Consider the following 26,352-nt stretch of genomic DNA (forward strand, 5'->3'; position numbering starts at 1 on the left):
ATCCGTGAGAAGCACTTCTTACAAGCCTCTCTTACTCAGAGCCTTACTCTTCAATGCTTGCTCTTTGAATGAAGGTAGGCTTGCAGAACACACACAATGTAAAGATAGCACTCATTCTTCTTAAGTAACAGAGTCTCAAATTCATCCTCAGCTGTCTCCCACGCAGCTTACATAAGGTAATGATTTGAGTGTGCCAGACTTCAAATGGAAAAACAAGTGAGTAAGACACAACTCTTTATAGCTACGGGAATTACATATTTCAATCTTATCAAAGAAGATCTGTTTGACTCGTAATATTGCTTTTAACCTCCCTGTTAAATGTCCCACGCATAATGTGACACCAATAAATCTTAACATTGCAAAAGCCTTGGATGCGAAAACAACGTCTAAGTGAAAGATACTGTAAGAGACAGGAACATGGTCACCTGCTTCTTTCATTTCTGCAAATTCCAATCATTGAATGGATATATATATATACATACAAATAACATTATGCCAAAGAGAAAGAGTGATAGTTTGACACGACCCAACCTGTCAATGGAAGATAGTTAATTGGAAGAGTTACACATAAGGAGGAATATTATTATTTTTCACCTTTTATCTTTCAAAAAATAACTTATACTTGCTTTACAGGGCCGTGGTTTTCTTTGTTCTACTTCAGAGAAAAGCTTCCCTTGTAACCTTAAAAGTGTCTTGGGGGCTCAAAAGCTTTTTTTATTTTGAAGGTTGAGGCTTTTTGAACACCTCATGTGACTGAATCAGGCCAGTAGATTGATGCTACAGGTAGAAAGAAATGTAAGTCCACTTAAAGATTGACTGACAGAGAGTGGAGATGTGCCACCAGAGGGCTGATGGGAGTACAGGTGCATGCTGGTCCAGACTGCCCAGTCCAGACTTCTTCAATTTAGCAAATAGCGTTCTGGCCCTGGAGCATCCTAAACCATCAGGAGGAAGGTAAACTCAGAAAAGTCACTCAATCTAACTGAAAGCTTTCAGCTATTGTTCCACTTCATGCTAACAGAATCCACATTATCAAAGGCTGAGGCTTCAGATGGGATGTGTGAGTTACACTGCAAAGCCAATGTAAAATACAATTTACAATCTAACTCCTGTTTATTGGAGTAGTGGAGGTCTGAGAATTTGTCCTCTGTTGTTCATTGTCCTCTCACGGGAATAACATTTTAACATCGTTCCAAGATATTGCATTTAACTTCTCCAGTGTAAAATAGCTGCAAGTAGCAGAAAGGTATTTTGATTAGTTTTTCTGGTCACAGAATCTTTGATGACATGGCACCTGCGCCTGGTTTTCATGAAATGTTACCTTTTTAAAATGTTAGTTATTAAATTTGTGTTGGTTTTAGTCAACAAGAACTCGAGACATGTTGTCATGCATTTTTAGACGTGTTTTAACCATTTTAAGGCAACAGTTTTGTTGTACAATAAATACAAATGTACAATACTAACTGCTCACACTCACAAATTCAATGTCACTCTGATTTGGAAGAATAAAACAGAGCGACTGTCTTCAGCTGTATGAAGGGTTGTCATTTCCAAACTCTGGCAGCTTGAACAGAACTGCTCATCCGCTACAATCATTTCTGCTCGCCATGCAATACCGAGGGCAAGAGTTACGAAAATTGTAATCAACTGTGATAGATGTCACAACCATTAACCTCCATTTGTGTTTTGCTTTCAAGGGCCATACACCATGAACCTCTAAATCTCAAATCAAACCCACACTAAAAACACTGATGCAATCCCAAAAAGAGGAGGATACAGTTCATATCAGCATTTATGCCAGATGAAGAGGACCAAGCTAAATCAGCGTTTGCTAGTTGAATGCTGCACAAACCAGCAACGCTGTAGCGAGGAAAAGGCTGGGTCACTTCACAGTGAGCAGCCAAGAGGAACAGATTGCTTCTGCTCTGCATGATCGCAGTAGGGACTGGCCTGAAAGGGGTCTTTGTTTGCCCAGGGGGATGCAAGAATGGCATGGCTTGGCTGCACAGGGTGGCATGTGGTCTGGGGTAACTGGGACCCGGTTGGCGTGGGAGGCTGCACTTCCCTTTCCTCCTGTCTTTCCAAACTCTCCTCAGTCATACAGCTCTAGGAACTATGATGTCATGCAGCAATGCAGGCAGCCTCCCTGGTGAGTCTCACTAAAACATACTACTGTAAAGTCTGAGATTTTACTAAAATGTTCCGGTGTTCATTCCATGTGCTTTATGCTTGACATGAATACTTGTAACAAAATGCCTTACCATGGATGAATAAGGAATATTTGCCTAGTCATCTTTTATGTTAATGTGTGAGGTATGTGTGCGCTCACATGCATAAACATTTCCCCTCAAATCATGGAGGAATATAGTGTGGAAACAAATGAGCTATGGCCATAAACAGAAAAGTGCAATGTGAGCCATGGAAACTAATATTTGCATTTGTACACGGTATAAGCATTTTTGAATATTGGACACATTTCCTAAACGCAAAATCAAGAAGCTTTCCTATAGAGACCGTAGTAAGTATAGCTTAATTTAACGTTCACAATAGTGGGTTTGGTAGAGAACATCCATCGGCTTGAATAAAGAATAAAGTAAACAGAGCACAGTGGTTCCAGAAGCAAAAGGTGTTTCTCAACATTATCACCACCTTCTTTGCCCTCTGTACTGCTGCTGCTGCTGCTGCTGCTGCTGCTGTTCTGCTTTAGATGGATGAGCTGTCGTAAAATGAAAATCGCACAGCCCATAAAATCAGAACTTCCCTGGTCAGCAAAGGAAAACTGCAACTGGGAAGTATGCTGATAGGTTTGTCAGCATACCTGGATTTATGGCTCTAGGAGGATTTATACTATACACACCATCAAATCGAAAGGGATCCACTGTGATGAAAGAAAAACACATTGTACTTTAAGCCTGGAAACACCTCGAAATTACAACGCTGACTCATCTGATCGCGGTTCGATAAATATGCAACCTGTAAAGGTAGATGGATGGTGACTTTCAGGACTTGTTCAGACAGCTAGCCCAGTCGTGCATAATGACTTTCTAAATTGAATAGAGCAAAATTGACACAATACCAAAGAAACAACACACAACGGCCACTTAATCTGCTCTAATCCTTCCAAACACGGCTCTTGCTTTTTTTTGACTATCCCTAAATAATAAATACTTAATCAAAGTGTAATCCTCTATCTGGGAGGAATGAGGATGCACACAGCCATTCATTCAATTTCATTATGTAAATGTTTTAACAAGAAAGAGAAAGACAATGCTCTAACTATGGGACACACACACACCAACCATGTGTAACTGGCTGTCTGCTCCAGTGACATTGATGAATGAAGGTGCGCTAAGGGGGGCCTCAGAATGAAGCATTGCCAATTTAAAAACCAATTGTTTCGCTTAAGTTATTCTGTGATAACAATAATCAAAACAAAAGAAACATTACACAGATAATCATTCACTATATGGTATTATTAGTATCATTATCGTAATGAGTGTTCTTTGTACAGAGCTTCATAATTTCTAAAGAGAGATTTGTCCTCACAAACTTGCCCTTAGTTATAAGGCTTGGTGGTTTGATCATGTGACTTGTTCATATGTTGCACTGACCTTGAGCAACACACCGAACCCCCCAGTTGTTCCCAATGTGGTTTTGTGGGGAGGAAATGTAATTTGCCTTGGCCAAAAAAACAAAACAAATGGTTTATATCTAATAATGTAGGGATTTGGTGCTGTGATCTTGGTTAATGAAGGCAATGTCAAAACACAATATTCCAAGGTTATCAAATTCCCCTGAGAGTGCCAACCTTGAGTAAAATTCACAAAAAAAACCTTTTAAGCGCAAAAGTCCTCTAAACTCTGCTTTAGAAGCCCAGAGAGGACTATGAAAACCACCAGCCATGAGCGCAAAATGTTGATCTCATTACCACCATGTAATCAACCTTTTTAATGATTAGCCTCCCTCTGATCACGTCATCCATCTGCTCTACTGGGACTCAGGCCGACTCTCCTCGCCCTGAGCCCACTGGAGCACCAGCGCTGGATTAGCAGAATGTGCTAATGCAGCACCCTTCGGGCTCTAATTATGGTGCCAGAACAAGCAGATTTTCATCCACGGGCTGTATAGCTTACTGTGATGTGTCGCTGCCTGCTTTTATGTTCCAGTCTTTACTGGAACACTGCTTTTGTAAATAGAGGAAGGGAACGCAGCATTTTGAATAGAGAGTTAAAAAAAAAATCTAATATCACAGGTCTGGTACCGTTTTTGCATGCCAGGGTGAGAAGAAGTGAAAGCTTAGCGTAAACAAAGGCTGATTATTAAATTATGAATGTAATAACATCCAGCTCTGTCGTGATAAAAGCACAATGTTATGTGAGGTGAGAGAGGAAGTGCACCATGAGGTGGGACATCACTTCGAGCTGAGAGATTTTGGCACACGTTACACACAGCACACCTGGGGAGCAATGACGAAATGAGCAGTTTCCATGGTGACGAGGTGCTTCAGCATCCCAGAACTCCAAGGACATGGAAATGTAATTTTCACTTGGCTGCCACTCAGGAACAAGACAAATGAGGATACAAATAAAAAAATGTATTACAGTCGAGGAAATCAAGAAGCATTTTAATCTCTACCTTTCCTTCTTTGTTGAACAGTTACAGATACATCTCCAATAATGCCTTGCAAAGCATTGAACCAGAAGGATTATTATACACATAAAACAGAAAGTAGGGCCGCATCTTAATGGTTCATTGGACTGAATTCTAAAAGCGGAATGTTTTTCTATAATCCTCTCAGGCTAGTGGTTACGTAAAACATCTTGATTGAGAAAAATAATCCACTAGTGGATATCAAAACAGGGTCACAGAGAAATAAAGCTACAGAGTGGCTTTGATCTACACATAAAGGTCTGTGAGAAGGAGTTACTGCAGATGGAGACTCAGAAGCAGCTAGAAAAAAACCTGGATTAGATGCACAGCTGTAATCCCTCGGCTGTGTATGACCTAGGAACACTATTATTATATCTTTATGGCTGAGATGAAGAACCTTCTACTACCAAAGACAGGATAAACAAGATGGATGAAGCAGTATATTATAAACTTTCAATATCAAATTACATTTAATTGTCTGTGAATTATATTTCTGCTGCCTTTCTGTGACCTTATTCTCTAAAAGGAATGAGGCATCCATCTGCCTTTTCTAGTGTTGACATACTGAAGGATTTGTGTCTGTGCTTAAATAATATTACATTGTTGATCTGGCAGTCTGTTCTGCCCACTCTCCATTTCTCTCAATTCCTCCCCACAGTGACTCATCAGGCAATAACCTTGACAAATGACCTTCAACACCCACATTCAGCATGGCAACACTGACAACATTTACAAAGCACTTTAGGATTGGCCTTCATTTACTTCCATCTGTCATCCATAGAAGGATATATGTCTCCAACATTTATAAATGTATGATTCATGTTCTGAAAATGATGCTAATTAAATCAAACCTGTGGGTTGGGGGCCTACAGATATATAATATTTCCGGACTCAGAGTACATTATTTGAGGTAATTTCATAGCATACGGGTGAGGTGGTCCAGTCTTGTGTATTTGGGTCACACAGAATGGGGATTTAATTTCTAGTTTCTCTACATGTGAATAAGTGCTTTTCTCACTCATGAGGAAAAACAAAACCACGATAATCTGTGGTGGAGAGTACGCAGGGAGGAAAAGTGGAGCAGTGCAATATGCCAAGCGCCGCCCAGAGGGACAAATGCAATGTGCAACATGTATATTACTGCCAAAAATGCCTGTGCCTGTTTCAATTGGGCCAAAGAGATGTGCTGTAGTTTAGGTGAAATGCATTTATTCTGAAGACACCGTTTTGAGTATAAAATAATCAGTAATGTAGGTAGAAAGAGATCTTCATATTACTTTCAAATAGCATAAACTGTGCCAATCAAGTATTGCATCACTATACTACCGATCAATTTAGAGTCATTAATTACAGAACAGGAGCAGAGTGCCTCAAATCCATTGTCTTTTGCACAGGTATAAACCAAGTCTCCATGGCAAGTCATTTTAATAGAGAATACTGATCTACAGCTTACTTATTTGCAAAGTGTCCAGAAGATTTAGGGTTAAATAACAAAGCTATGCATCATCGGAATCAGAAACAGGTTTTATTATAGAAGGTAAACACATGGACTTGGTGTATACAGTATGGTGCATACATTAACACAGTCAAGATCATTTGTAAGAAAAGGAGCCAAAAATAAAACAACTATAAAAAACTATTTTAATTTAACTATTATTACATTAAAATATATCAATATTTACATGAAATATTTATATACCTGTAAAAAAATAAATGTGGAAAGCTTGCAGATATAAGGTAGCTTTGTGATATAAATGGGTAGCTTTGTGATACATCACACATTAAAAGGCTCTTACACTACTGTATAGACAATTACATTTGATTACCTCAATAGCCTACAAGAGTTCTGTGGACCGGCAATCACAAGCCTGCTACCAAAAATGGCGCTAATGCACATACATTATGGGAGGAAGAAGTGATGGAAACCTTTTCAGCAGAGGTTATTTGCTGGCCAAGCAGCTTTTACTGGAATGGAGAGAGTACTTGGTATAGCTGCTTCATCTAATGTTTAATACATCCATAATGTACATCATAGAGCTATGACCTTCTTCAGCAGAAAGCCTGAGGATCTAAAAAATATGTGATGGGATGTGTGTTGTTGTTTGGTAACAGCTGTGTCATTGAACACAACAGTGAAGCTAATTCAAAAACCCCTTCCACTCGACAACTCTAAAACAGTAGGTGTAACCATACGAGAAAGAAAGCAGGTATAATTATAGAGCAGTGGTACTGACATGTTACACACCTGGCATGTTATGCAGCATTTATTAATGTTGTAAGTCCCACCTGTGACTGATTATTAATTCAGAATGTGCACCATAAAAAGTTTGCCGTCATAACGGACAAACAACCCACAAAAGAAAATGGTGCTGACCCAGCCCTTGCGTTGTGTGCTTTGATTCTGAGACAAGGGTCTTAGCGATAAATCAAATCAAGGTGATGTTTGCGGTGACTGAAGTGGGCAGTAAAGTATTGACTGCAAATTCTGACCAACTGTCACAGAGCAAACAGGGCCTGACAGCTGGGTGGTAATTGCTCCTCCATTCGCAGAAGGGCACAGCCTTGGCAGAGAATCACTTACTTTGCGCCCGCAGTAGAGTTCAAAAGTCAGGCAATATGCTGTTTTCTCCCAAATTAGTAATAACAGGCTTTAGTCTTGGAAGGAGTAGCCTACATTCAGTTTCATTAATGTAAGAGGTAAGTGCATTTTCACTGTTCTAGTTAAGCATGGCAATATCTGAATGAAACATCCACAGTATTCCGTAGAAAATACATAATTCATATGCACTCATCTATTATTCAGTCGCTGGTGACTGGCTTAGGTAATGATGTAATTGATGCAACGTAACAAAGCAAGCATAATTTAAGGATTTCATCACTTCCCTGGTAGCTGAAAGGGTGACAGTCAAACCCGCTTTACTGTTGTTTCTTCTAAGCCATGTGTACAGATCATGACTTTTCCATTGTATGACCAAGCATCAAGATCAGAGATACTGCTGATTAAGGAATGGAAAGTATGGAGTTAAAGACACGTAAACACACTGACAGCAGTCACACTAGATAAGTAGCTACTGTATAACGAAGAATAATGTGAGCTTTATTGTACCTCCTACAGACAGCAGCCCTGACTGTCACCACATCATTACTAAACCAGCAGCCGTTAGTGACTTCTCCCACCAGAGAGAGGGATGTTCTGAAGGGCACTCCTGGGGTCTTTCCATAATGCTCTGTTGCCAGTCTTCAGTTTGTTGCCCTCATTAATTATAGAGGGAAGTTAATGCCTAGTGTATTTCAGGAAAGCCCAATGGAGTTAAGAGTGGGAACTGTGGTCAATGAAGACACTGCAAAACTCAGGAGGGACCAAACTCTTCTCCCTGCTGAATGCCACACTGAGAAGATATTAGCAATAAAGGTAAAGACGCAACACAGATAAACGAAACGCCCGGTAAAAGTTTAATCTGAGAATTATTAGCAATTAATATTGCTTTGAAAACGGTTTGATTTCCCAGCCAGAATGTATTGCTAACATTATTACAGCAATCAATGCTTACAACAATTACCATACCATAGAATGAAAGTCCTACTCAGAGAATAGCAATAAACAAAAGCAAAAAGAGACCCAATAACCAATTCAAACAAAACAAAAAAACAAATGCAGGAAGCAAATAGAGAAACACTGCGGTGTCTTACACGCCTAAGTTGAAACGCAATCGGAATTCCAGAGATAAAGAAAACAGACAGTCAATAGCTTAAATAATATTAGAATATATTATCGTTATCATTAATTTACCTGTTTTTTGTGCATTGGTGTGAGCCTTCTTTCGAAGAAGGAGGCCACAAGCTATTATTATGCAATGTAGAAAACTGCTTTGGCCTGAAAGGCACTAAATCTGTAGCAGGGTATGAGCAACACAATCCGTCCAAGACGTATCACTGAATCTTCCCTGAGCGTTTTTAAGCGGGGCACCGACAGATCAGATGATAATAGTCACAGAATGTGTTCATGATACTTTTTGCACTGTGCTTGAGGCACTGTGTGGGCGGAGGTGGGTAGGCCGACTCCTCTGTAGAGTGTATTCTCTGTACCTGCTCTCAGGAATGACTTGCTCTAAAAATAGCTAAAATCAGCACAATCTGGACCACAGCATGATCAGCATCATCAATATAGCCGCAGCCCACAGGATCCACAATTGATCCCTGTATTGAGTGGACTGATCCAAACTTAATTGCATTTCTGTTAGAATAGTTCAAAAGCTTAAAAGCTAAATATTTCAGCTGCTCCGATAATTTTAGAGAATACTGTGTAACAATTGTTTCATACTGCATGAAACTGAAGTGGTTCCTCCCCTCTTGCACTGTATGTGCAGCCAAAGAGGCCCGGGGCAAGCAATCACTCCTCCCTTACAAATGAGTTTGGAGACTGACGTGCTGGGGAGCTGTGCAAACAGCCCTTTATTCCCGTCAGCGGCACCTGTCTCACACCCTGGGGACAGAGGGGAGCTCCATGAACGCCATTTATTGAGAGGGAAGCACCACAGTTGAATCAATCCCCTCCAGACTGCTATTCTGCTGCCATATGGCACACCTCTGTCTATGTACACAGCCAAAACAAAGACACAGAGCTGAGACCAAAGGCAGAAATGATTTCCTAAGGTTGTTCTTTGTCCAGAAATGTGCAAAAGATTATCAGTACTACCACAGCTCATATCGGATGAAATCAACATATAATGAGACGAATAAAGACATGTTTGTCTACATATATTACAGATACACGGATCATTTACAAATCCACAATTTGAGGCATGTTTTAATTAATAAATGTATTTTTTTAAAGCATCCTTCACTCATTGTTTTCATTAAAGGTTCAGTCAGACTTTAGAGAGTTATTTTATAATATTAGGATGTGAATGATAAAAAAATGTTTTACTGTGAATTAGCTCAACACTAACGAGTTGTACTTACACAAAAATGTTGTACAGACATTCATGGTTCACATCCTCATTAATGCTCGAAATGTGATATTTGGTTTGAGAGACTAATAACAGAACAGCATACAATAGCAACGACTCATCTCTAGTTGTACATAAGAGGCAAGAGTGCATCTGATGGCTCAGAGAATATCAGTACTCTATTCAGTCACTCCTGACAAAAACACCCCCAGAGAGACAATCACTGTGACAATCATATTCAGGGCCGCCCCTGGCCAACTTGGGGCCCCAAGCGAAATTGTGAGATGAGGCCCCCCCCCCCCCCCCAACCGACAGGAGTGAACATTTTGTTTTTGGAAACAAAGTAGGCTACTTTGCAAATATAATTCCTGTTTATTATTATTATCAACGGTTACTTTTTCATACAGTGAGGTAAATGGTAAATGTGCATGTATGTCGCTCAGTATGCGTTTACAGGTGAATTTTGCATTTCCTGCCAAATACTAGCCTCAAAAAGATAAAAACATAATTAATGCAAATAAACTACTTCTACTAATAATCATAAACAATTCAATAATAAAAATATTATATTGTTTTATTATAATATAGTTGTAATATAGTCAAGACAAAACATGCTTATGACATGCTCAAAAACTGATATTTCTTAAATCTGTATTCTAGTTCCCTCTGTCAGCAATGTGTCAACAACTACACACACATTTCTATCAGTATTTCTCTGTGTTGTGGTTGACATGATGATGACTGTTAGGAGTTAAGGAGAGAGGCTGAGCATCACCATGAAATGTGCAAATTGACATAAAAATGAATAAAAGGGGAACAAATACTCCATGTGTTTTAGGCTGTAAACTTTAACTGTTATGTAAGCCAAGTAGACAGACAGTATCACTCTTCCTCCTGTATATTAGCAGATAAAAGGCATAACATAATGAATGAATGGTAAATAAAGAATACTGGAAATAACTGCATCTCCATTAGCCTATATCAGGGGTGGGGAACCTCCGGCCCCCGGGCCGTATACGGCCCGCGAGACCATTTTGTACGGCCCTCGAGGTAATTTATAAACACAAGCAAAAAAGAAAAATGTGAAAGAAATCTAGACCGCAAAAAAATTAAACAAGCGAGTGCCTGTTTTTCCTGGCCACGGTCAGGGTCCTTGAACACAACACGAGCCTAACGTGTCATCACGTGCTATATGTCTCGTCTGACAGGGGTGAAAATCTGACAGAGAGCACCAGAACGGCTCCGGGCCGGGACTTCACAAATTGCAGTACCCATAAGGAGCCGTACACATGCCGCCGTTTTTGCGTGGCTGTGTCTTTAGTTGTAAGCCCAGTGGCGATCTGTCATACTGATCATCATACAGTCAATAACTGTTGTTATTAGCATCTGGTTAGCAAGCTATGGTAACGAATACAAGAAGCTTTTTCTACTACCAGTGAGGTAAAGGCACATCTTTATATGATCATTATAGTTATAAAACAATAAGAGAATAAAGTAAACAGGTATAAAATACTATATGACAGTAACAAAAAGTTGTTATTAATAAACAAGAATACAGTTTGAAAGGGGAGTGATTTGTAAAATATCCATAAAGAAAAATAAATCTGCTTACAGTTCTGTTTCATATGGGTGTTGAGAGATGTATCCATAGATCTCCTAATGTTGCTCTCAAAGTGCACCAGATTGATGCTTTTAACTTCAACATTTAAAAAAACAAATCTTCCCGGGGGAGCATGCCCCCGGACCCCCCAACTGAAATCATGTGCACATGGATAGGAAACTAAATACATTTGTGTCTATGCGCGAGTCATGGTAAAATATCTGGATTAAGAGGTTGCTTTTTCTTTGCACAGCATGAAAGAAAGGCCAAATGAATGAATTTTAGCATTTTTAAGCAGAGGTCAATAATTTGAACGGCCCTCGGAGGATGTTGAAAAAATGTAAATGGCCCTTGAGAGGAAAAAGGTTCCCCACCCCTGGCCTATATGCTCTGCAGAGACTGCCTTCTTCATGTCGTGAATTGCAGCTGATGTTTTAAGATGGCAATTGGCAATTTGACTTATACAACATTCGCAAGTTGTACATTTGACTCATACAATAACCCACCTTCGAGTGATGCGCTAGTTTCTTCATGTTTTGTTTTTTGCGCCGGACTGAAACTGTCTTTTCCCCGACATCTCTTCACCTGCACTAGTGGCCGTATCAAAGCCGTGATTGGTCAGATGTCGATTCATTGCAACGGTGTCGGGTTACAGACGTGCTCCTCTTGTCACCTCTCACTCTCACTCTCGCCGGGGGTGCGCGGAGAACTGAACGGAGAACTGCGCACAGCAGCTGAGGCCCTCTGGGCGGGGCCCCCTGCGCAAGGCGGGGCCCCATGCAGCCTGCGTGATTGGCCTGTAGGGAGGGGCGGCCCTGATCATATTCATATTCAATTGTAAAATCCTCATGTCACTACTTGGCCTGAAAACCCATTACCTGGAGACAGCGGTGTTGTTCAGAGATAATGCTTTTCCTAATATTATTTTCCTGTGCTACATGTGGAAATAGTCTCAGGTTACAATTACAATCATAATAGGGCAAACAAAGGAGTTATCCATACCAAATGAACTGAGGAAAGGAAAGGAGAAACCTCCATAACAAGTGTCCTTCTTGGCTTGTTGTCTAATATATCTAGACACACAACCTAATGAACCAGGAATAATGAGAATGTTTCTCCTTAAGTGATTTCTAGCAGCTGGTTAAGGAAGGAAGACACCTGGGTAATGCGTTGTGACCATAGACTGTATATATAATACAGTTGTGACAGGCTGGGGTTGTCATGGTCATTGAGGCCATCCTGGCTTGTTCCCAGGTTGTCCTGCAATTACAGACTGAATAGATGATATAGAAAGACATTCCACAGGACAGATTCAGAGACGTAACATGATAAAGGCAGAAATTACACATGATATATTGTTGTAAAGCCATTAGGTGAAAGCTAGACACTAGCCAACTCATTTCCATTGTCAATTTAATAGTTAATGCTAGTTATTTTTTCATTTAATTAATTACTATTTTCTTTCAACTTCCAGAGCCAATCATCCATCTGCATGCTTCCCTGGACAACAGCCGCAAGACTTAACTGTGAAATAAACAGTATAGCCAAGGTCAAATATCATGTAAAATATCAAGTGAACATGTATAACATTAAAAAGATATGTCATTACAAACTGGAAATAACTATATCTTATTTGTTAACACTACTGTTACTGTTTGAGCCTGAACCTGCCGTGGACAGCTGGCTTTGTGTGTGTGGCTTGTTGTGTGTTTCACTGGCCAGCCTCTTTGTCTCCCGTGTGTGTTCCTCTCCTCTCCGGAGACACTCATCTCTCCTGACTGCTGCGCTGACACACACACAAAGGGGAAGGAGACTGATTGCACGCATGAATAGCTGTTAGTGTAATCAGCAGGCCCAGGTACAGCTGGAGCGACGGGAGCCAGGTCTTTATTTGATTCTAAGATGGAATAATAAAACAATGACTGATGCCTAGGAAGTACACTATTATGCACACAGACCAAGCATAACACAGAAACAATGGCTCTCAAAAAGCGATTCAACCTGTCATCTGTACCTGGTGGAAAACTCCTTCTCTGGAGAAAAATATCCAGCGTGGGTGGAATATTCGATTATTTAATGAATTACAATTTCAAAGGGTGTTTTTTAGGGATGCACGATATTGTTTTTTTTAAACCGATACCTTCCTGCTTCTCAAGACCGATACCGATAATAAAAAAATGTTTACGCCACTAATTATTTTAACGCATGTGTATTTTTTTTCCTCGACCGCCCCGTAGTTTCAGAGCGCATCGAGTTTAAAATACCATCTACAAGCTGATGCTGACAGCCCCGCTCCTGTCGCCCGCTTGTGGCAGACCACACTTCCACGCTCACCGGCAGGCACCGACTGGCCATCTGGAGGACCGGGAGGGTGTGTGTGTATGTGTGGCCCGAGCGAGCGAGAGAGAGACCTTACGTGCATTGTTGTTGTTAGCATCTGGTGCTAGCTAGCTGCGCTAACGGATATACGGAGCTGTTTAAATGAAAACAGAGGAGCGACATTTCGCCACAACTGCGCCGAGCACTTGACTTTATGCAGGAAGCCAGACAGTGGGACATTCATTGTACGAAAAGTGTGCGCAACATGATTGCAGCGTCCAGGCAGCTCCGGTTCGAGCATATGCCTTGAGTTGCGTCACAGCCAGGCATGAGTTAGGGAGCGCTGGATTTGTGAAAAACTCCCCTCTTCCTAAACCACTAATACCACAGTACTGGCAAAACGGGAGGAGCCGAGTGAAAAACAAGCGCCCCTCATCCCAATCCACCCCACACCGCAGCATTTTTTTCTTTTGTTTTACCCAAAAAATATATTGTATATTATCGGGGCTATTAATACTGGATGACGTCATAATTCCTAATATATTCCAGGTTTGCCTGATAATTATCGGTCCGATAATTATCGTGCATCCCTAGTGTTTTTCAACTCTAAATACCACAAATAACAAATCCGCCTCGTCTCAACGTCTTGTTGCTCCAGTCCTCACGGCTATCTTTAAGCTCCTTTACTCTCTGCCTTTCTCATTTCTGTAAGCGGATTTGTTCCAACTGTGTGCCGTCACACACCTGAGACCGAGGGACAGCGTGCCGTGTATTGTCATTATTTTGAGCAGAGGGATAAAAGACAGTAAAGGAGATCAGGAGTGAGACCCGCAGAGAAGAAACAAACCTTGTACTCTCAGTAGAGCCTAAGTGGACCTCTTCACAGACTCCTAGCCCCATCTGTGTGAAGATGAGAGGATCTTGTGTTTCTCTGAGAGCCAGGCTCTCATTTGAGAGAGAACAGAGAGTTTCCTTAGTGAGCACTTTTAATATGATGCTCACCTTCTTCCTGGTAAACAGCACAAACATGCCGTTGCTTTACAGGTGATAACTTTTTTTAATCCGTATTAATAAGCAGTAGAACCATAGACCAGTGTTTCCCATACATTGATTTATTTGTGGCGAGCCGCCACAATTAAATATCGTCCGCCACAAATGGATCTCATAAAAAAAATATATATATATATATTATTATTATTCTTTCTTTCTTTCTTTTTTTCTTTGGTGGTCTAATGGATAGTGAGGTGGGCTGATGATCGGAAGGTTGCGAGTTCAAATCCTGCCTGGAACACCACTACTAGTGTGCCCTTGAGTAAGACACTTAGCCCTCGGTTACTCCAGGGAGAATGTCCCTGTAATTGGTCATTGTAAGTCGCTTTGGAATAAGGCGTCTGCTAAATTGTAAATTCCACAGATCCTCAACTCCGGTGTGTTTCACTCATTAACAACGCAACACAGAGCAACAAGAACGTTGTCTACAGTAGCCATGAACTCGCATGTATTATCTTATTTGAGGGGGGGGTGGATGCGTGGACCACCCGAATAGGTTAAGGGGCCTTTGGCTTTTCTTGCCTTGGGGGGGTGCGGTGCCCCCGTAAATAAAATGTGGGAAACACTGTAGACTGTATATATAAAGTACAACACATTATAGCAGGTTAAAGTAATTCCACCTACATTTTATAACACTTATAAACATTGTCAAGGGTGTTTTTATTGTTATTGTTTTAATTGTGCACTGGTGTTAAAAACATCAGAATTTGGCACTAAACAGCTTAATGTGCACCAGCAAAACAAGTCCCACATGACATACCAGTTAGAATCAGTGCTTAATTTAGTTCTCTAACTTTAAAGCAGTATGTGTTCAGACACCTGGATTTGTTGCACCACATAAAGTATACTTGTTAAGTATGACACATCGGTTTCCACTACCACTCACAACTGGGTACTTTTTTGTGTGCCACAGCAATACAAATAATCCCACTATGTTCCAAACAGAGAGATAAACAGAGACTTAAAAAACTCAAGTATCAGCAGAGAAATAGTTCATCCCTTGTTTAGACAAGTCCTGCAATCTAAAGCTCTTAGTAGTTTTATATTCTAGTCCAGGAGCGGAAACTTCCATTGTCCTCTCCAGCTTAGGTTGACACGTTGTGCATTCTGAGACTGCTTTATGCAAATCACTACTGCACCAAGCGGTCAATTGAATAACCTCTGAGGGGCTTTTGCTGACATTATGCTTTTTGTTTATAGCCCCTCTCTTGGCAAAATAATATTGTGCGGCAAATCTCAGGACACAAGCCATTTCTTAGATGTTAGCAGCTGGTGCATCGGAAAGTAATCATTATATTACATTAAATATTGGTTACTCATGGAACTCATGCACCATATTTAGTCAGCTGGTAACATCTCAGCTGGTCTGCATGTTTTTTTTAATGTTTAATTTATATACGGTTTGGTGGAGTTAACTCTACCAGAGTCCGCTCTTACATTCACTCATTTATTCTCGTCATGTCACAAACATGCTTTACTATGTGAAAATAAGCTGTTACAAAACAGTAATTCTGCTAAACTGCTAAACATAAAGCCTGCAGGAACTGACAGCTCTTTGTTTGCAGATCTTTTTACCTGGGGTGTATATTATTATCCAGCCAGCACAAAGTCATCATTCCAGTCAAATGAATACACTCTGAGTAACGCCTCTATCTTGTGAAGTTAAATCCCAGAGGATCCAGGAACCGAGTTGCCTTATACACATCAACTGAAGCATTAATCCAGTTTATATGTACACAGTCAGTCTTGGAATAAGCCTTTGCATGAACATGTATATTGGCACAGCTGGAAGACCGAATTAAAATAGTTATTTTACCCTTAAAATCATGAGGATAACCTGAGAAATTATTACAGCAACCTATCTGTTCCTTGAAAAGCAATGACCAAACTGAAAGCATTATAGAGGCAAGATACACAGAGCATGCAGAGTAGGTCAATTTGCTGAGAAGGCAGACAACACACGAGACACTTAGGATGGAAATAAGGGAAAGGAAGATGGAAGAAGGAAAGGGAGGGACGGCAATCATTAGCTCAGAAAACCCTGCAGTGAGGCAGTGTGCAGCAGAACCACAAGCCTGATGGTACAGACGGAGGGAAAGAGGTTACCCATGGAGCAGTTGAGGGGGGATAAAAGAGAGAAACAGCAGGAGGACAAAGGGGAGAAGGGAGAAATACGCCTCGTAAAAACGACTCTCTTTTTGTTTCGAAAAGGCTTCCTCGTAGGACATGAGACTGATATGCTGCAATGAGGACTGAACTGAGAATTGAATAACAAGTTACCCTCTCTATTCCTCTCTCTATATTAGTACTTTTTTGACTTTCACTGCTCTGTGGTCCAACACAAGAGCGTCACGGCTGTGAGACTGCATCTGAGCTCAGCACCTGTCCCAAGAGTTGATGACACACTCATTATTATCAATTTCCATCACAAAGCAAGTATTGTGTTGAAGAGCAGGACCAAGGATTATTCACAAGGAACAACATCATCTCACTGACAGAGATGAAATATATATAAGCATGGTCAGTGATTCAACAATTAAATAATAATCCAAATGCACCAACATCTCTCAATTTTCAACCTGCTGTTGTTCAACAATGTGACCAAAAAGTGCTGCTCTGTTGTTTTTCACAGTGAGTGTGGCAGTACGAGCATATGCCTGTGTTTCCTCATTAGTCTGCAGAGGCACAGCACAGGGCCTTGAAGTCCACACTGAAACAAAGGCTGGATTCTCTCAACAAGCAGAGAGCCCTGTGGCCCAAAGGCAAACAGGACCAGAGCCATCAGGACAAAGTAGAGTCCTGCATTTTGTGTTGTTGACTATGGACAGTAACATAGCAGCACAAATAGAACAAGCACACTATAGTAAATAGTAAACAATCAGAATGGAGTTCAGTTTTCAAATTGCAACGCTGACATTGTTGTTGTTGAAATGTTTTCCTAAAACAACACATTCTCTGTCTTCTTTTCTAAATGTGTATGTTAAGATATCAAGGAATTAATGAGGCAGAAAACATATTACAGCTCTATCACAACTGATATCAAAGTAAGTGTTTGAGTGCAAAGTGGCAATTCAGCATGCTATGGTCCTAAAACAAAAACATTAGGGCTGTTACACAGCAGAAATTACTCTGCACCAAATTATGTCTCATAATTAAACACAGCCCAATATCAACCACGGCCATTATGTTGTCCTGCAACAGCAAATGTTGAGCATTATATAACATGCAATTAAAATTCAGTTTGATACCGAATTGTGTTTACAAACTTTTGAGGTCAGCGTTTGAAGACTGACTCTCATCTGATTTACTCTGGCTTGGGGGGGTGCATCCCTCCTGTACATAATAAATGCAGATTAGAAACATTATTATCTGTAATTTATCAAAGATTAAAGGTCTCAGAAATATACAAAACATGCCTCTGAAGTGTTTGGCTTGAAATTCTAAACAGATCGTGCATTATAGCATCCCATAAACCCCTCTGTTTCAGCCCTGTTTCAAAAGTGCGGATTCTGTGTCTGTAGCTTTAAATGCTAATGAGCTGCAGAAGTGTTTGTTTAAAAAAAAAACACACACACACAAAATGGTGCTTTAGGAGGATATCCAGGTGATAATGGGCAAGTGTTACCTTGATCATTATTGGCTAATGGTTACACAACCAAAACAACAGTTGTGATCACAAAGTAGCCAAATCTGATCAGCTCATTTTCAGACAGGTTTTTAGATAGATGGATCAGGACAAAAAGAGAGAGAGAGTATTTGTTCCGGATACTTTCCAAATCTCACAGCTCCTTACAATAAATGTGCAATACCTGGCAGCTAAATCCTAAGAACTGTTACAGGATGTGTATTTTGTAAATTGTGTAACTTTTTATTTTTATTATATTTTTTATTATAACTTTTTTTAACTTGAATACTTTTTTATGCATGTAACATATGTAACATTAAGCTGAATGTGGCTCTTTTTCTGCTGTAACAACGTACATTTCCCCTCTGACTAATAAAGGTATTCTGATTCTGAAACTCATTTATGAGTCCAAGTATATCAATATCAACAACAAGCTGTGCAATCTGTTTGCATTACTGCAGCTGCTGGCCATCTAAAGTGAACCCGGCCTGATGGTGGAGAAAGATCATCAACAATGCTCTGCTCTTGTCCTCATCTCCTATTAGCAGAGCATTCACCACAGGAAGATATTGCTACAAGATGTAATATTCATGCCTCCAGGTTGAGCATAACCTCAGGCCCCTCTGTGTTTCTCTCTGTCATACAATACATCCAAGAGAGCACAAAGGAGGGATCAGCAGACTGCTACCGAGTCCCGACACACTGACAGACTGCTCTCCATCCAGCACTCACACACATGCACTGACACACACACAAAGACACACTGGGGAATATGAGAGGGCCATTTGCTGACACAAACTCAAACAAGCTCTGCAACCACATTTAGTGGGCTCAGCATCTCGATGGGACAATTTGAGAAAAGTGTTTATGTGTGTGAACTTGTTTTTTAATGAGTGCTTAGCCAAAGAGACATATGCCTCTCATCTTCAGCTAAGCTGGTTCGTGAATCTCAGTAAGCTAATGCAGGTCAGGCACAGTTTAATTTCCCAGTTATACCCCACTGGAATATAAGGCTGAAGATTAAGGACAACATCCAAATGCAGCAACAAAGCAGCAGCCCTCTGTGACCTTGACACACAGCACCAGCTCTTTCATTAGAAACAAGACGTGATTGATAAAGTATAACTGGCAAGTGGCTCTCCCTCATCTTAAGTGAGATATTGGAGAGTGCTAATAACTGAGGCTGTCCTGTACTGCTCTGCTGTATGGATAGACGATTCAGTGATGTAATCCTTAATCTCAACCAGCCATGCGCCACAGGTTCAGCCAATCGTGACGTTGGTGCGCGGTGATGCTGGTAAACACAAGTGACGTTCTCCTGGAGGTTACTCCTCATGAAACATTAAGACCTAGCACACATTTTAAACATTCATATGAAGCATAGCAACAGTGTGTCAGTCGCTGTGAGCTCAGAGCACACACACCTGCTCACAGACAGAGAAGTATACACTCTTTCAACTCTAGATGACTTATTGTAGACGAGGCGCAGGACACTTCTGAAGGTCCAGACAATGTGAAGTCAGCTAAAAATCTGCAGTCACCAGGGAGCTGAAACTGCAAGAACTTTATATAAAAATCATTGCTCTGAGCTGGCTATGTGGATAGATGAAGACTTTGAGTAATGATCTTTTGTCAGATAAGTCTTAGGTCACTTTGTTGTTTGACTTTAATTAGATACAAATACTGAACACAGGAAAGTCACTGTATACAAGAACAGTGACAAATGTAAGAGCAGCTCGTACACGTAAACCCAAGTATCAACAAATGTTCAAGGAACCAAAATGTGAACAGAACTACTTGCTTTGCTTTGTCAATACAATATTTTATTCACCAAATGTTCTTGTGTTGTCAGTTCTACCCCTTAATAAACGGATTATGGAGAAAAACCTAAAGTAACATTCAGCATTACAATTCTGGTCATATTTGCAACTTTTTTTGGGGATTCTTTGATCACATGTGACTTTTTAGTTAATGAAAGTGATTTTTAAGAAAATCCTGCTTATATTTCTTTAAAAAACGATAACAAAATATATAGTTTTGGTTTATTAGAAGGAAAGAACAGGTAAAACTAGAGAATGCAATTCCTGAAGAAATTGCTAGTGGGAATGCTTTATGCTGAAAAGCTGACGCTAAACTGCTATGCTGAAATGTAATGTGTAAGAAGCAAGTGAATAATTTAGACTGAAATTATACATGAACACTGGGGGCTTGAATGTGTGATGAGAGAAGAAAAGGAAGTAAAAAGGCTTGGAAAAGCAGCAGAATATTTTAACTGCAAACTTTTGAACTAACTTGATGGCGAATGATCTGTCGCCATGCCAACGGCATTTGATGACATCCCATAATACGCTTAGATGCGTTGATGGCTGCATCGTTACCAAACCTGTGAAGTTTTGAGAGGAGAGCATTTTCATTGTTCTGAATGAGAGATAAACCTCTTACATGTGAACGTTTTGTTGAAGAACCGTAACAGATATCGGTGACATTTCAAAGCGTGAAGCATGTCAAGGAAGTTGAGTATCTGAAGTGTACTTTTTGTGTACTTTCGGGTTAATAATGTGGCCTTTTTGGCAGATTAACTAAAGGTGTGCGGCTGCTGTGGTGGGGATGAGGCTGAACTTACAATGGGGTTTAATGGAGACATGTTGAAAGTTTTTGTCACTTCATGCCCTCAAGAGGCATTTTGTTTAATTATTTTTGCTTAATTTATTCTTTTTTTTCAAGCTACAAGATGTTTGTCTCAGGAATGTAGGGTTTGGGAATTATGGCAGGTTTAAAAGAAAATATGAAGGCAAAATTAAATCTGTCCTCCACTCTAGCTGCGACATCACGCACTCTAAAATCTGAAGAAGGCCTCTTTACCAAGGTCTGAACAATGTTTAATATCTCTAAAAGTATGAATCAGATTTAAAAGTTGTGTTACACTAATAATGTCAGAAGGATGTGTAACATTTTAAAGTTGGAATGAGGTTTCTGAGTGAAAGTATGAAGGATCAGTTAGCAGTTGAAGTTGCATGACAATTGTTCAAGTCTGAAGAGTTTCTCCATTGACTTCCATGTTAAAAAGTTGATGAATTATGGGATGTATCTCTGGAATTATGAAAGTTATGAATAAGAAAAGTAATAGCCATCGATTCCCGACCGAGCTGAACATTTTGATGTTTGAACGGAGTTTCTGTGGAATGTGGGAGAAGAAGAGGTGCAAAATAACCCGGCGGAATAATAAAGAATTTTGTGCGTATCATAACAGATAGTTGGAATGCTGTATCAGCATTCCCACTAAATAAGTAACAATATTGATGGCTCTGTTACATTCAATTACCCATTTAGCCATGAGAGTGAGGCAGCATGCACAATATCAGGACCCTGAAACTGAGCTAGCCTAATGGCATGCAGCCGTCATTAATTATATGATGTACACCTGTGCTCTACTGTGACACTTCAAGTGTTTCTATGAAAAAGGGCTAATCGCATCAACGTTTGATATTGTTTCTATGCTAATGTATCATAGAATGACAGTTAGCCTTAAATGCAATTTTCCAACCCATCCAACGATAATGACATCACAGGAGGTACAAGACTGAATGTGTGTCAGGGAAACAATGAGACTGTCCCAATAAGATGGTCCTGGTGGGTGTGGGCATGGCAGCAGTCACCTCACCACCATTGTCCTCCAATGGAATTCAGGAAATAAATTACCTCCCAGTATGCGCTAATGGCTGAGTGCTTGTCGGGACTTTTAGGAAGGGAATCGTGACTAGAGTTACTACATTTTGTTAGGGTAACTGTGGAGTCACCGTAGCAACGACTGAGACCCTGGCATCATGCTTCAGAGTAAAGCACCCCTAAACACACAGACAAACATACACCCACACCCACACACACAGAGGTCCCCTCCCCCCGCACTCTACTCACCAAGACCTCAGGAGAACTTGTTCAGAGCGGATTTCGGTCACAGCAGGAGAGCAAGGGTAAAGATTTCTATGCCTACTCTTTATCTTTTAGTACAGACTTCAGAAACCATCTCCATTTTTGTTTACATGTTACCCTGACCTGAAAGCTGGTGGTTGTGTTATTAGCAAAGCAGTTATTAGTAAACCACAGGTTTCACAGTGTGTGCGCTATAGTTAACTCTGCATCTGGAATAGAGTGGGCAATATCACTATGCTGCCAGCAATTCAATACATCTTTTATTAATTAGAAGCAAAATGACAAAAGACTGCAGGTTTTCAGAATGCGTAACAGATTCGCTCTAGCGAAGGAGAAAATAAGTACGATCTATGCGATACCACAAAACGCTTTTTCTTTGTAAGCATTTGAAGAAATTATTATCAGTAAAAGCAGAGGAAAATTGTCAGAAACAAGAAGCCTAAACATAGCCTACTGTTTCTTTTACTTTTCACAAATCTGAACAATGCTTTCAGGGATAAACAATTGTTTCCCTTTGTCTGTCATTCAAACTCTCTTTTTGCCGAATCTCCCCACGCAAAACTCACAAAATCTATTCAACGGTTTTACTGTTACAACAGGCATGCAGACACTTTAAGAAAAAAGATGCAGAAGAAAATATTGGGAAGTGACCGTGTAAGAGTGGCATATTTGGAGCTTCTTTTAAATGCACAATCTGGAAGACTTTAAAGGTAAACTGGGGATAAGGGATAAACAAACTGCATTTAGATGACTCATAAATATTGCATCTGAAGGAACTAAATTAGAATAGTGTTTGAGTTTTGCTTCAGCAGCAGACCTTCAAACACAGTGTATGACTGGGTGGGTGACTGTACTTGGTCTTTTCTTTAATCATCTATATAGGTTTTTTTTATTTTCATATGGTTTGACTGTTTTTTCAGACATGGCACATACATAAGGCCCTGTGAAGACTGACTCTCTGTTGCAACATTGCATTAAAATCAGAGAGCAGGAGAGGCCTCAGGGCAGCAGAGGATTTCAGGCGCTTCCATCAACCTGTGACTAGATGAGAGCTTAATCTACAGGGCTGTGTAATGAGGAGTGCTCACTTTTTTCTCCTCCAAACAGAGTGGAAAGATCCATAATTCATTAAGGCAAAACATAAGTTGATGCATTACAGCTGCCACTGCTTAAAAAGATGGACACATTTTCTGCCCTCCTTTTAAAAAGTGGTTTATTCTTAGCTGTGGTAGATGCTTATTTTGTGTTGCTAATTTTGGAAGATTTTTGCTGAGGGGTAGCTTAATGGAACTACTGTAAATACCATTAGGATGTCATTGTATAGGTGGATACCTGGTTTAATGTCAGAAGAAATGAGGAGGCTGACGTAGGTCAGGAGACAACCTGGATTTGGGGCAATTAAATATTAAGGTCTAGCGGGAATACATTTACAGCAAACTGGAAAAGGATAAGAAGGTGGCAGAGAGAAACAGACAGAAAAACATGGTGGAATAAGACACTGAGAATATATGACCTAGTTTTGCCTCTTTTTTTTTTACTTCCTCAGTTTAGGTACTGTTTTTTTTTGTTGGTTATGGCAAGCGAGAAGCCTGGGGGGCAGGAAGAGCAAAGTTTGAAGTAAACGAGGAATAAACTCCAGCAGTGTGGTTATTCAGGTGCATTAGCCTGATCCCTCCCACAGCCAGGTTAGACAGGTGATAGTCAGGATGCCAGACAGTCAAAGCAGAGCATTCTCCTCTTTCACTCCACTCTCTTTCCTCCTGCCTGCTGACGTCAGCCCCCCAGAGTACACGACTCTGCTGCACACACACCTGCTGGCTTCTCAGTCCATCTGGCCCAGATCCATCTCTGGCTCAGCTCTACGAGCACAAACACAGGTCTGTTTACAACCTGGGCACACAGTCACAGCCCTACAGTAAATGCAGTATCTATTTCATGCTCGCTGCTGAGAGAAAATAGGAATGCCTGCAGTATGGCCTGCTGCTGATAACACTATATCATAGTGACAAGAATTGTGCATGTCTTATTAATGTTTAATTGTTTCACATTGCAGGTTAAATGTTTCCTTGGTGTATCGTGGAGCGGCTTTAATGCCTCTAGTCTACATGTTGCTGACTAGTAGGAGAATTCTCCAAGGATTTCCTTACACCCCCACTACAACTGTACAGGATCCACAAAGGGAACGAGTTTGTGTTGTAATTGATGTGACAGGCCCTCTCACCTACTTGTTATGAAATCAGCAAGAATGTAAAACTGCACAATCATCAAAGCAATGCTTGTAGTGGTGAGACAAAAAGGCAAAGAGAGAGAGATTTTTTATATCAGGGCCTAGTTCTGTTTTCATCTCCACAAGCAACATGAAACAACTGATAATATACTGTGGTAAATAATAATATGAAATATATATATATATATATATATATATATATATGCATACAAGCAAACATAGGAATACTGCTTCACTAAATGAGAATTGAAATGGCATATTTGAGCTATGCTTCAACCAGTTTAGATCAGTTTAGATCAGTCAAAAATAAATGAACTTAGTAGGCATGTCCTCCAGAGGAGCAACACAATACCCTGTTTGCAATATTGATGTCAGAGGTTCAAGGCAAACTACATGAGCAACAACACTAAGTGATGATAATTAATACCAACAAGCAATAATCCAGCAAGCAACACTACCTTAAGCAAGGAGACACACTGACACATAGCCAAAAAGAATCCCTTTCAGTTTGAATTTCAGAGTGTAATGTGCTTTAGACACCCCATCAACCTCTGCTGGAGGGGAACTGCTATGTCTGTCCTACAAAGCTCCCTGAAATAAGCCCTGCCACTAAATTCACATAGTAGGTCACGTGAATGAGAAAACAATACGCAAGTCCTGTGTTATTTGAAACGAGAGAAATTGTGGTGTGTATTGTCTCTTGATCGACACTAGCAGCGGGACATGAAGGGCACTCTGCTCAAACACTCGCGTTTCCGTCTGCCAGGTCAGACACAAATGCATCGCTATTCCCTGCTCTGCGGAGTGGAAACACTGTGGTCGACAGGTGACTAACCTGAATGGTGCACGTATATTCCGTATCATCCAGCAGTCTCACGGTGCAGCTGTATTCCCGCTCAAGATTCCTGATGCTGCCACTCTTGAATCGGCTCAACATCTTCTCGGAGAATCGCTGCTGCTCTGCGTCTAGGACCAGAACAATACAACTCAACAGCAGCGTGCCAGTGAATGTCACATTGACCACAATCCCCGGTCCCCTAAACGACCAGCAGCCGGCGAGGCGTGCACCATTGTTGTTCCGTTAAGTTTTCGTGCTGTGGGCCCGTGTTAAAAAGAGCAGAATCCAAGGATGCCCGCATCCAGATCCAGCAGGGTAGCTCTGTTGTGTGTCTGCTGTGGAGCCGAGGAGGATTATCTCTCACCATTCACCGCGGCCACTTGAGCAGGCGGGCGGGTCCCAATGAAAACTGACGTCAAAGTGAACCAACTGGGGTGTGTGGTGTTTTTTCTCTGCACTTTAATATATTCGTTCTTACTCCGCAATTTGTCCAGAAAATATTAAAAGTGGCTTCTGTTGGTTAAATATCAACTAGAGATTTAAATTAAAATATAAAGTCATATTTTTTTAATTTTGCAAAATGTTTATTGACAGCAGGTGCCTTACAGTTTAACACACCTGTTATGATAACATGCTAAAGATGTTTGTGATTCATTATGGATGTGACTAAGCTTTAATACCATTTATCAGATTATTTCACACACAGTGACGTCACGAGCTACCCACAATGCAACACGCGCCATATATATATAAATACGCCATTTTCATGGAGGTGCAAATATCCTGGAAGTGCAAATATAAACAGCTAGCTAACGTAGCATGGCAGAGCGCACTAGTTTTTTTTTCTGAATTAACGACTGAAGAAATCGCTGCATGTCTTCGGATTACATCTCTGGACTTGAGGGGTGTGCTCTAGGTCGTTACCAGCATAAACTAGAGCTGTGTGGGTTGTCGGATTGCCCTTACAGACTGCATCGATTTTGGCTGCATCTACGTCTAATTTCTGGAAACACCAGGTGAATACCCCACTTGTCACAATAATATTATCATGCCATTGCATATATGTGGTATTTTAGAGTTGACTAGATATTGATTAAGGCAATAGACTATGATATTCAGTACAGGAAGCGAAGCAACACCTAGACGGTGTACGGCTAAACCCTT

The 26,352-nt window shown here is 40.6% G+C and overlaps 1 protein-coding gene across 2 annotated transcripts in view; it reads right to left on the reverse strand.

Moving 5' to 3' along the window:
* Positions 1-25,577, reverse strand: part of LOC117557660 (FERM domain-containing protein 5) — a 53,354-nt gene extending 27,777 nt beyond the window's left edge. For both annotated transcript variants that reach the window (XM_034233585.1, XM_034233584.1), the window contains exon 1: positions 25,186-25,577. In XM_034233585.1, the coding sequence (XP_034089476.1) occupies positions 25,186-25,287 (102 nt within the window). In that variant the 5' untranslated portion in view covers positions 25,288-25,577. The remainder of the gene's footprint in view (positions 1-25,185) is intronic.
* Between the last annotated feature and the right edge of the window lie 775 nt (positions 25,578-26,352).

This window comes from Gymnodraco acuticeps, unplaced genomic scaffold (genome assembly GCF_902827175.1).
Source record: "Gymnodraco acuticeps unplaced genomic scaffold, fGymAcu1.1, whole genome shotgun sequence".
Taxonomy (NCBI): Eukaryota; Metazoa; Chordata; class Actinopteri; order Perciformes; family Bathydraconidae; genus Gymnodraco; species Gymnodraco acuticeps.